Source organism: Ursus arctos, unplaced genomic scaffold, assembly GCF_023065955.2.
Source record: "Ursus arctos isolate Adak ecotype North America unplaced genomic scaffold, UrsArc2.0 scaffold_2, whole genome shotgun sequence".
NCBI classification, from domain to species: Eukaryota; Metazoa; Chordata; class Mammalia; order Carnivora; family Ursidae; genus Ursus; species Ursus arctos.
In genome coordinates, this window is record NW_026622874.1 from 7,282,612 (window position 1) to 7,295,418 (window position 12,807).

At 51.5% G+C, this 12,807-nt stretch overlaps 1 protein-coding gene across 1 annotated transcript in view; it reads right to left on the reverse strand.

The window, feature by feature from the left end:
* Positions 1-615: 615 nt before the first annotated feature.
* The window catches only part of DNAH14 (dynein axonemal heavy chain 14), a 321,838-nt gene continuing 309,646 nt past the window's right edge, over positions 616-12,807 (reverse strand). The window contains exons 85-89 of the mRNA XM_057315759.1: positions 8,342-8,454; positions 7,319-7,458; positions 4,787-4,950; positions 1,186-1,332; positions 616-831 (exon numbers count right to left, since the gene is read on the reverse strand). Of these exons, the coding sequence (XP_057171742.1) occupies positions 616-831; positions 1,186-1,332; positions 4,787-4,950; positions 7,319-7,458; positions 8,342-8,454 (780 nt within the window). The remainder of the gene's footprint in view (positions 832-1,185; positions 1,333-4,786; positions 4,951-7,318; positions 7,459-8,341; positions 8,455-12,807) is intronic.

The following is a 12,807-nucleotide window of genomic DNA, read 5'->3' on the forward strand; positions in this document are numbered from 1 at the left end:
CTCCAGGCAGAGTGAGCTCGGGTGAGACTCGTCGCGCTGAGCACCAGCTTCCGCCCGGAGCAGAGCCGCTGCCGCCACCCCATGGCATGGGCTGGCCTGCGGATCGCCGTTCCGACTCGTGCTCCACCCCGTGCTCGGTACTAGAGACCCTGCTGGCGGAAACACATTTTGGTAGTGACCGAACGTGCTCCCCACTCGCGATTGGGGTTCCAGTGGGATGAGGTCTGGTGAACCCCTTAAGAGAAGATCTGCGTGTGTCTCAGAAGCCTGCGGTCAGGCCAGCGGGGTCCCATCCTGGGCTCTGTGTAGCTGGGGAACGAGTTCCCGAGAACTAGCCCCTGTGTAGACTGGATGGCCGGTGACCGCAGAGATCACTGTTGCCAGCTTGCACGCTCGGGAAAGGGAGACCTGCTCACCTGGGACGGCGCACGTGGGTCCTGTGTGCAGAGAACGGAGCGGCTGGCAGATCCCCCTGCAGGTGCGGGGGGTGACCGACTGCACCTGGCCAGTCTGGCCGGACACGGATGTCTCCGTGAAGGGTGTTGGCTACATGTCACGGTCTCGAAACACGTCAGTCTGGCTCGAGTCAAACATGAAATGGTCTGGTACATACGTTTATTTCTCATTCTTCTCACACAGCAGTGCGACCTGCCTTGTGATCCAGTGACTAGGGGGTCTCTTCGTGGGTAAATACACCGAGGTTAGAAAGTTCGAGCGTAAGCCAGTGGTTGTCAGAATTCTTGACCGCTCAGGTGTCTGATAGATGGGGCATTCAAACGTGTAGAGTTCGGAGTCTCTCTGCTCAGAAGCATCTGCTCTTTCAGTAGAAATCTAAAAAAAAAAAAAAAAAAATCCAGTAGTCACACTGCAAACCAGGAGCCCCCATCTTGCACGTGCTAGATTTGGGGGACGGTTGTAAATTGCACGCATTTCTGTGGCTGCATATGCGGGTTATGCTGGACTCTGGAACTTTCTGACAGGACTGCACAGAACATACTTGAGAAGCAACACGGATGTTGGCACAGCGCCTAGTTCACATGCTAGCAATCAGTATTTTGGGCTGTGTTAAGTGTCGTTTGCCATCTGACGTGTATCAAACGCCCCAGGGAAGCCAGAGGGAGGGGGACTGGGAAGAGGAGGGCCAGCCCACAGGCCGGACTCGGCCATGCGCACGCAGGTCGTTACCTTTGTCGGCAGGAAGTAGATTTCAGGAAAGTCGCAGCACAGCTCACGAGGCAGCGAGTCTTCTAGTACTTTTTGTTCATGATTCCATCTTGCCCCCTCGATGAATAAACCATAAATGTGAACTCCAACGTGTGTGCTGTCTGTGCCCTAGGATCAAAGAGAGGTGGCGTCAGCGGGTCCCTGGGCGCGACACGTTAACAGCGCTCTGTCTGCCGGAGGGTCCTGGGAGGACGGAGCGCTTCCCTCCCAGCCCGGCCCAGGGCGTCTTCCCAGGTCCTCCGGGGAGTACGGCGGTCCTTCCCGGTCCGTGAGGGCTGCTGCTCTTCCCCTCCATCCCACACGTTCCCGGAGCTTCCCCTGTGAAACAGCAGTGGCACTACCCCGGGGCCAACCAGACGGCGACCCGTGGCCCTGAGTTCGCGGGTAGACAGCCAAGCCGAACGAGTATCTGTGTCCATCAGAAGACACCTGTGGTCTGATCTCGACAGTCCTACCCGGCCGCAGCCCTGCAGCCCCTCGGGGTGAGAGCAGCTGTGCTACAGGGACACGATGGGGCTGCAGAGCCCCAGGACGGAGCCCGCACACTTGCCGCCGAGCGCGGGGAGCCCCGACCGCACCAGCCCGCTCCTGGGGAGGCGGAGCGAGGAAACGCAGTGGAGGCTGACAAAGGCCAGAACGGGGACATCTGCGAGGGGACGGTCCCCAGGAGGGCTGCTCACCGGCACTCGCTTATGGCTGGATCGGGGGGCTGGGTGGAATACCTGTGTTCTATGTCGTGTCTCAATGAAAATAAACACGAGCTAGTGAAAGAGCAAGAAGATAAACTCCCACAAAGCGGAAGGAGCTACAAAGGTCAACAGAAAACACCATTAGATCCAAGTTAATAAAAGCAAGACCTGGTGTTTGAAAAAATAAATGAAGTAGACAAACTTGGCCAGTTTAAATTAGAAAACAAATAGAAATGAGTAGAAAGATGTATAATAAAGAATTTGGGGGATGCCTGGGGGGCTCAGACAAGCGTCTTGAGCCCCGCGTTGGGCTTCCTGCTCCGCGGGGAGCCTGCTTCTGCCTCTCCCTCTGCCATTCTCCCTGTTCTCTTTCTCAAAATCTTTAAGAAAAAAATTTTTTTTGGTTTGCCTTCTCTCTGGTTCCTGGGAGGTGACTTCTAGACCCCAGGATTTTATTCCTGGGACCACCCTGCAGGCTCACACTAACCACGGGACTCCTGGTGGTCCCCAGACTTTATGCTAATGAGACTGCTCAGGATGGGGGCCAGCCATGCAGAGTGAAGATCAGAGGACTGGAACACGGAGCCAAGTGACATCAGCCCAACCTCTGGGGCTGGGAGAAGCCACGTGGGCAGTGATTCAAATATGGCTGCAGGGAAACCCCAGTCAGAAACAGTGCCGGAGCTTGGGTGAGCACTCCGTCCTGTCCTTCCACATCGACACCGGGGGTAACGCCTCCCCGAGGACACGGAAGCTGGGTGTCTGGGACCCTCCCAGTCCTAGATTCTGCCCCAGGGGTCTCTTCCTTTGGCTGGTTCTGATTTGTATCCTTTTGCTACAACAAAGCTGTCATTGTAAGTGTAGAGCTTTCCTGGAGTCTTACGAGTCTTTCTAGCAAATTACTAAACCCGAGGGTGGTTTTTAGGAAACCCCAAACTTGGCAGTTGGTGTCAGGAGTCTTAGACATCAGGGTCTCAGAGGACTGTGTCCTTACCTCAAGAGGTAACCCCAGCTAGAGAGCTAACAACAGAGAGTAAGATGGAGACCGTTAAAAATCCTGTTCACGATGGCAACAATTACGAACACTTAGGAGAACAGTGTAACCGTAAATTTCTAAGACCAGCGTGAAGAAAATAAAACCTGAATAAACGGAAAGACAAAGCATGTTCCTATATGGAAAGACTCAGTATTAGATAGCAATTCTCCCCTGAATTTATACATAAATGTACAGCAGGCTGGTCAAAATCCCAGGTTAAAAATTGAAATGTAATAGGCCTAGTGTCCAATTCATCCAGAAGAGAAAGCATGCACAAACAGTTTTCAAAAGGGACGATGAGGTTGTAGATTTGGAGACAATACTCGTGTCAGTACTGCCCAAAGTGATTACAGAGTCAATGCCCATCTCTGTCAAAATCCCAATAACATCTTTAGCAGAAATAGAGAAATCCATCCTAAAATTCATAAGTAATCTCAAGGACTACTGAGTAAACAAAATAATCTTGAAGCAAAAAGTCGGAGGTCTTAAAAAGATTTCAAAGCTTATGATAAAGTGACGGTCCTCGAAACAGTGTGCTATTGGCGAAAAGATGGGACGTAGAGAACAGGGGGACAGAGCGGAGAACCTAGAAGTAAACGTGCTTGTGTTCGAATGATTTGCAACGGAGGTGCTGAGGTTTTCAACGGGGAAAGGCCAGGTCCCTCCAACAGACGGCGCTGGGAAAACTGGGCATCGGCCCACCCCACGGACCCTGAACTCAAAACGGATCCAAGACCTAAACTTAAGGGCTAAAACCGTAAAACTCTGAGAAGAAAACGGGCAGAAAGCGTGGTGACTTGGGGGCTTGCTGCTAAGGTCTTGGCTGGGCCACCCAAGCACGCGAGCGATGCTGCCCCCGTCGTGCTACGTCACCACGGCCGCCCCCGGGGCACAAGAGGACGCTGTCCCGGAGCAGAGAGGGAGCCTACAGGACCGAGGAAGACACGCGCGGGCCACACGTGCAGTGAGACGTCAGCATCCGGAGCACAGAAGGCGCTCCTACCACTCAACCACAATCCTGGTGGACACACGGGCGCAGGACCTGAAGAGCCGCCCTCCAGAGAAGACCGCGGACGGCCAGCGAGCCCACGGCGCCAGGGGACGCATCCGAGACCCAGCGAGCTCCCAGCTCGCGTCCCCCGCGCCCCGTGGCTGGGAGTGCAGACTCGTGCGGCCACTCTGGGAAACAGGGAGGCTCCTCAAAAAGTTTGGCAGAATCGCCAGATGGCCCAGTGGTCCCCACGCTAGACGCGCACCCAAGTCAGTGGAAAGCAGGGACTCAAATACTTGCCACCCAAGTTCATACAAGCTCTGTGCACGACAGGCGAGAGATGGGAGCGGCCCAGGTGATTCCTGGCAGGTGGAAGCCAGCCGCGGTGGGCGGGACATCCTGTCTCCTCCCCGTCCTGGTGTTGAAGCCGCTTCAGCCAGCGCGGCGGCATTTAGAGAGGAGGCCTCGAAGGAGTAATTAGGGTTAATGACGTCGCACTGGTGGGGTCCGGAAACAGATGGCTTAGCGTCCTTGCAAGAAGAGAGCAGAGAGCTTGCTCACCTCCACACATCCACACGGAGGAAAGTTCTGGAGATGGCCGCAGAATGTGCATAATGTCACAGAACTGGACACTTAGAAATAGTTAAAAGGTTTTACATTATGTATGTTTTACCATAATAAGAAGTGGGGAAAAAGTAATACAAATTCGCTTAAAGAAAAAAAGGGGGGGGATGAGGATCTGTGCATACCTTTAGGACTCGCACAGCCCCCAGCCCAGGGGAAGGGGGGCTGCTGAGGGAGCGGCTAGTTGGACAGACACTCACTCTGTTTTAAGCACACCAGTACCTTAAAGGCTCTCCTGACGATGTTGAGCTTCTTCTGGATCATTATGGAGAACTCCTCGTCTTTGATGTCAGTGGTGTCCGCGATCACGTGGTGGGTAAAAGTGAGGGTGTCTATAGAGACTCCTTGGGACCGTCCGTGGTCTTGAAGCACAGCAGTAAGAAAGGCTTTGGAGAAAAAACACAGCAACCAGTTCCCTGGGAGTCTGGGGGATCAGGGGCTGTGTCCTTCCCAAGGGTTCCCCGGGGGCTGGGGGAGCAAGACTCATGTACTTCTTCCCCCTGGCAACAAAGCTGGGTCCCAGGGACAGTACAAGACCCGAGGGTGTCAGAGTTTCTCAGGAAATGGCATCCAGGCGCTGGGCAGGCACCCTTCCTCTGGAGTTGCTAAGCCGTGGTGGCTGCTTCTCCCCGTGGCTGCACGAGAAATGCTGGGTGCAGCTGGGAAAGACGAGACCAAGACACAGTGGAAACAGAGCTAAGACAGGCGGAGGCAGGCTGAGAGGAACACAGGACAGTCACCTGGAACCACCCATTCCTGAAGCCAAACCCCTTGACTTCCTTTCCACTCACATAAGCCTAGAACTTACTGTTTTGCTTGCATTCTGTGTCTGAATACCAACACTCCTAACACAGCTCGCGACTGTTCTTTGCCACCAGCCCCTCTCCTCCTGGTTTAATCCATCCCGCAAGTAGCCTGGAACTCCATCCTACCTCTGATTCATGCCCCTGCCTGGTATCCACCACACCAGTGCTCACGGAGGGAATTTTAGCGCCTCCCCTGGGCAGTTGAGCACCTGCCACGCAGCCCGTGTCCTCTCCTTGCTGCTGTGGCCACCTCACGTGGTGTCTGTGCGCCGCCACCAGCCTGGGACGGCCTTTCTCCGAGTTCCCTGTAACTTTCTGAGGCCCAGAGGCCACCTGTGCGGACGAGCCAGAAGGGCTCCTGTCGTCCTCCGTGGCCCCTTGGAGCTCTGCAGGCTCCGGGGGAGGAGACCGGCGCCCTGATGCCTCTGCGCCTCAGGCAGCAGCTGTCCCGCGGTGGCCTGACGCTCCGCGCCGCCCTCCCTCCGTCCGCGAGCCCCCGTCTCTCCTGAGCTCCAGCCCGCACAGCTAGCCGCTCACTGGCCATCGCGCTGTCTTCTCCGAACGTCTCCGACTTGCCAGGTGCTGTCCCCTCGCTGCTCATCACTTCACTCCTCCCCCCGGGGCCCGATTTCAGTGTCTGCCCAGCTATCCACCGGAGAGCTGGGAGCTGTTCCAAGCCCCTCTGCTCCCTCGGGGTCCGTCTAGGACTGTTGTCCAGGTCCCCTCGGGGCCACCACCAATTCCCGCCTGGAGAGTAAAGCAGACGCCTACCTGGGACCCAGACTCCGCCCATGCTTGTCCCCGGCCTGAAACGTGGCCGTGGCTCCTGGGCTGCAGGAGGGGGCCGACTCCCCAGTGGGCCCCATCCGCCCCGGAGCCCGTGTCCGTCTTCCCAGCGTCATCCTACACCATTGTCTGTCGTGGGGTTTGCGCTCGGGCTGCGGGAACCTCTTGCCTCCCGTCCGTGCTCGTCCCCTCTCGCATCTGGCCCTTTGGCTCCGACAAACACGCGGTTCCCAGGGCCGCGGTGACACACGGGGACTTCCAAGTCAGACCCGCCACATTCCTCACTCGCCGCAGGTGCATCCGGCTGTGGGACTTGGGGAAGCCACGTAACCTCTCGGCGCCATGGCCTTCCTCGCTGAGAACAGGGGTGATAACAGGAAGGACCCCGTACGATCGACACGAGACCTGATGAGCTTGTGTCCGCCACGTGCTGGGCACAGCCCCCGGCTCCCCGCAAGCCCCCTGTCCGGGCGCCAGTCTCGTCCCTCCAGCCGCATGTGCGGACGGGCTCACGGGCAGCAGGCTGTTTCTGGAGTTGCCTTCCCGGACCTTTGTTTCCGTCCCCTGGGTCACGCTCCGGAAGTATTCCTTTGTTCATTTATTCGTATGTATTCATTCGGAAAGTTGGTCATTCTTCAAATACTCGCTGAGAGGCTTTTAGGTGCCGGGCTGTACCGGATGCGAGGGGTGCGGCGGGGCGGGCGCACAGACCCGGGTCTGCCCTGGCCGCGCTCACGATCCAGCCTTGCCCCCTTCCCGCTCCCACCACACCCCAACCGCACGCTGTTCTAGGGCATCGGCTGGGATGTCTTCCCTTCCTGCTGGATGGCATCGTTTATTCATCAGTGAAAACGGCTGAATACAGATTCACCCCCTGGGGAGGCACCCACCTCCACGAGTCCTGATGAAAGGCAGTGGCCTTTGAGAGGGACATGGTGTCGGCCTTGGACCTCACAGGCCTGGAAGGTGCAGGTGCGGTCTGGCGGGGATGGTCCAGTGCAACGTGTGGGGAGGGAGGGGGGAGGGAGGAAGAGGGCGGGAGGGAGAGAGACCGCCCTGGTGCGGGGTGCCTGCAGAGCGCAGGGCTCTCATGCTGGAGAGGAGGAGAAGGGAGGCCAGCAGTGGGGGGCCTGGGCACAGACCGCGTGGTTCTCATAGTCACCTTGTGGAAAGAAGAAAGCTGGGAGCCAGTATCTTGCAGGAAATCCTTCAGAGAAATCGCTGTGCCCATCATCAGGGTATTTGGGGGTCTGGGCAGGTGATGGACTAGAACGCTTCCAGGTTGTGACAAATGTCATATACCTGTTGGAGGCGTACAGAGGCTGAGAGATCAAGGGCACCACCATCGTGCACGTTCCCACGACCATCCCTCCAACGCCCCTCCTTCCCTTTTCATCTCAAGCTCTCCCCACTCAGGACCCAATCTTGCACTTTAGGGGGACCAGCTGTGGCTTAGACGTGCAGGGAGGCTGTGGATTTGGGTGGCTAGGCTTGCTGCTCTGCAGGGGGTCTCGGCTGTGCCCTGAGGAATCGGTGGATTGTTCCAGAGTTGCTGGTTTCTCTTAGACGATGTGCCCCAGCACTCAGAGTGATGTGGCACGAGAGGCAGTCTGTACAGACTTTGGAAGCAGATTTTCTGGGTTCAAATCTCAATACTCTCACTTTCTGGTAGCAAAGTGCTGGGCAAGCTACTTCGTGTCTCTGCCTCCATTTGCTCATGTCCACAGCGAGGGTGATGAAGGCCAGGACCTCCTGCGTGTCACAGGGCCACTGTGACAGTTACATGAGGACGTGGGAGAGGGCACTTCTAGAGTGTTGGCTGCTCTCATGTTTAAATAATTTCGATCTATGTATTAAACACGTTTAAAAATGACACGTAACGAATTCTCATTTCCTTTCACGTTTCCTGCTGCCAGTTTCCCAGGATACAGTGTAGAGTAACAGAAGGAGACAGGCACCAGGTCTGGGCCTGTCCGTCCCTTAGAGTGGTCAGACCGCAGACAGGACCCTCAGCACCCCGTGTGTCTTCCAGGCCTTCATCCTAAACTGAAGACAACAGCCCCTTCCTTGCTAAGTTCCCATGCTGCTCTGAGAACCCCAAAGACCATGCATAGGAAATTACATGGTAAACTGTTAAGCTCTAAGCCCAAATAAGGAAGAGACATAAAGCAGCTCCCATCCATACCGATGATGGATTGCAGTGTAAGCCATTTTGGCCCAAGTATTGAAGAAATTCACTCGCTGGATGAGATCATTAACCCAGGAACTCAGGGGCTTACAAGACTTGTAGGCATGTTTCTGTTGGGATTTAAAGACAGGCACATCATTTTTTTTTAAGACTTATCCTTGGGGTTATTGGAAACATATCTGTGAACTTTGGTAATTTGCAGGGAGAAGTAACTTGGCAGGAGAATGCTGTTTTCCAGCCGAGAGCACATGAGAAATAGGAAACCAATACCCGGGGAAAGCAGCATTATCTTAACTGTGCTTTGGACGAAACACCTGCCGTTTCCACCCTGGCTGAAGGCTTTCATCACTTCCTCAAGTCCTTTGATCTGCCCCTTTCCCCTTCTCTGGGCAGCTTAACTTCACTTGCCCTTAGATGTGAGCAATTTCAACACCCCAGCCTTCCCCGGTACCAAACCCTATAAACCCATCCACCACCCGCTGTGGGACTGCCGCTGCTCCTTCCAGTTCTGAGTCTAGCTGACCTGCCTGGGCTCTGCAGAGCCTTTCTGGAGTACTTCCTCTCTTCTGTAGCCTCAGCTGTCCATTCTCCAGCCTGTTTATTAACGTGTGCTTCTATCCCAAATACACAGCCACCCAACACTCAATCCTATTTGTTTGACCCTCAATAAAATACTAGCAAACTGAATTCAGGCACACATTAAAAGGATCGTACACCATGATCAAGTGGGATTCACCCTGGGATGCAAGGATGGTTCGACACAGACAAATCAATAAATGCACCACATGAACAGAATGAAGGATAAAAATCAAAGCCACACTAAGATACACCTTACGCCAGTTAGAAAGGCAAAAATTGACAAGGCAAGAAACAGTTGTTGGAGAGGATGTGGAGAAAGGGGATCCCTCCTACATTGTTGGTGGGAATGCAAGTTGGTACAGCCACTCTGGAAAACAGTGTGGAGGTCCCTTAAAAAGTTAAAAATTGAGCTACCCTATGACCCAGCCATTGCACTACTGGGTGTTTACCCCAAAGATACAGACACAGTGAAGAGAAGGGCCATATGCACCCCAATGTTCATAGCAGCAATGTCCACAATAGCTAAATCGTGGAAGGAGCCGAGATGCCCTTCAACAGATGACTGGATTAAGAAGCTGTGGTCCATATATACAATGAAATATTATTCAGCTATCAGAAAGAACGAATTCTCAACATTTGCTGCAACATGGACGGCATTGGAGGAGATAATGCTAAGTGAAATAAGTCAAGCAGAGAAAGACAATTATCATGATTTCTCTCATCTATGGAACATATGAACTAGGAAGATTGGTAGAAGAAAGGGATAAAGAAAGGGGGGTAATCACAAGGGGGAATGAAGCACGAGAGACTATGGACTCTGAGAAACAAACTGAGGGCTTCAGAGGGGAGGGGGGTGGGGGAATGGGATAGACCGGTGATGGGTAGTAAGGAGGGCACGTATTGCATGGTGCACTGGGTGTTATATGCAACTAATGAATCATCGAACTTTACATTGGAAACCAGGGATGTACTGTATGGTGACTAACATAATAAAAAAATATTATTATAAAAATATAAAATATAAATCTGAAAAAAATCATATGATCATTTCAATTGATGTAGAAAAAGCATTTGATAAAATTCAACATCCTTTCATGATAAAAATGCTCAACAAATTAAGTATAGACAGAATGTTCCTCAGCATAATAAAGGCCACATATGACAAGCCCACAGCTAACATCATATTGAATGGTGAAAAGTTAGAAGCCTTTCCTCTAGGATCAAGGACAAGACAAGGATGTCCACTCTCACCATTTCTATTCAAAATGTGTAGAAAGTCCTAGCTGGAGCAATTAGGCAAGAAAAAGAATAAAGCATACAAATTCAGAAGGAAAAAGTAAAATTGTTGCTGCAGAGGACATTATATATATATACATATATTATATATTATATATATTATATTATATATTATATATATATAAATAAAACCCTAAAGATTCAAAAAAACCTAGAATAAATGAATTCAGTAAAGTTGTAAGATATAAAATCAACATAGAGAAATTAGTTGCATTTCTACACAGTAACAAACTATCTGAAAGAGAAATTAAGAAAGCAATCTTATCTACCATAGCATCAAAAATAACAAAATACTTAGGACTAAATTTGAACAAGGAGGTAAAAGATCTATACACTGAAAACTGTACAAAATTGATGAAAGACCTTGAGGAAGACATGAATAAGTGGAAGGAATTCCTGTCTTCTTGGGTTGGAAGAATATTGTGAAAATGTCTATACTATCCCTAGTGTCTACAGAGTCAATACAATCCCAATTCAAAATTCCCATGGCATTTTTCGCAGAAACAGAAAAAGTTTCCTAAAATTTGTATGGAATTATGAAAGACCCCGCATAACAAAAGCAATTCTAAAACAGAAGATCCCAGCTGGAAGCATCACACTTCTTGATTTTAAGCTCTGTTACAAAGTTGTAGTAATGAAAACAATATGGTACTGGCATAAAGATAGGCACATAGACCAGTGGAACAGAATAGAGAGCCCAGACATAAACCCAGTCATGTATGGTCAGCTAATTTTTGATAAGGGTGCTAAGAACACGAACTGGGGTAAGGAACAGTCTCTTCAAGAAATGAAGCTGGGAAAACCGGATATCCACGTGCAAAACAATGACGCAGAATCTTACACCACTCACGAAAATAGAAATGGATCAAAGACTTGAATGTGAAATCTGAAACCATAAAAGTTTTGGAAGAAAATATATGGAAAAAGATTCTTGACATGGGTCTTGGCAACGATTTCTTGGGTAAGACACCAGAGCACAGTCAACAGAAGCTAAAATAAGTGGGACTATATATTTCTTCTGCACAGCAAAGGAAACAATAAATTGGAAAAGCAACTCATGGAACGGGAGAAAATACTCACAAGCCATCTATCTGACAAGTGGTTAAATCCAGAACGTATAAAGCACTCACCCAACTCAATAGCTATAGAACAATAATCTGATTAAAAATGGGCCAAGGGGCTCTAGGGACGTTTTCCCAGGAAGATACACACGGCCAGGGTACACGAGCCGGTGCCCCACGTCACCAGTTATCAGGGAAATGCAAACCAACCACAAGGAGCGCCCACCCCACACCTGGTAGGATGGCTATCATCGAAAAGCTGATGACAAGTATTGGGGACAATGTGCAAAAAGGAAACCCTTAAGAGTTTAAAATAGTTACTTTATTTTAGAGAAAGAGCAAGCGCACCTGCGTGAGCGGGGAGAGGGAGAGAATCTCAAGCAGGGCTTGTGCTGAGTGTGGAGCCCCGGGCTGGGTTCGATCCCACGACCCTGAGATCATGACCTGAGCTGAAACCAAGAGTCGGACGCTTAACGGACTGAGCCACCCAGGAGCCCCTAAAATGACTGTCATGATGGAAAACGGTATGCTGGTTCCTCAAACATTAAAACTTGAACCACCACGTGGCCCAGCAATCCCAGTCCCGGGTGTGCATATGAAGGAACGGAAACCAGTGTCTTGAAGAGAAATCTGCAGTCCCGTGTTCGTTGCAGCTTTATTCACAACAGCCTAGATACGGAAACCTTCCAAGTGTCTCTCGAAGAGCCACAGGAAAAGGAAAATGTGGTCCATACACATAACCGGCTGCTGTTCAGCCACAAAAACAGAAGGAAATCCCGCCATTGCAGCAACACGGAGGAACCCGCAGGGCCTCACGCTTAAGTGCAATAAACCAGACAGAGCAAGACACACGCGGCATCACTTACGTGTGGAATCTAAAACAAAGAAAAGCCAGTTTTGTGGAGACAGAGAATAGGATGGTGGTTGCTAGGGGTGGAGGAGGGGGAAATGGGGGTGACGTTGGTCAGGGGACGCAGGTTTTCAGTTGTACGAAGGATCCTAAGGAGCTGGTGGACAACACGGTGACCGTAGTCGGTAACTCGGCGTCGTGCACTGAGATGTTGCCCCGAGTAGAGCACAAGCCCCCTCGCCACCACACACGTCAACATAACATATAACATATAATTATGTTACCTGGGACGTGCGACGGCCATGTTCGTTACCTTGCTCTTAGCAATCACTCCACAATGTTGATCAAATCATCACATAGTAGACTTTCAACATATACAACGACATTTGCCAATTACTCCTCAATAAAGTTAAAAAAAATCTTACCTGTTGTGGGGGAGAAGAAGGGCCCCTCAGCCCTCACTCTGTGACCTCCTTTTCTTTATGGTCTGGGTTCTTGACAAATTCACTAGTTCCTGTCCCCTCTTCCCAGTGACTCTGAACCTATTGCCTTTGATCCTTCTTCAGAAGTCACCAATGACCTTCTACTTTTCGTATTCATGATCCCGCCCCCCCCCCCCCCCACCTGTGCTGCTTTGCACCTGTTCTCTGCAGGTCACCTCTGCCCTCACTCTTGCC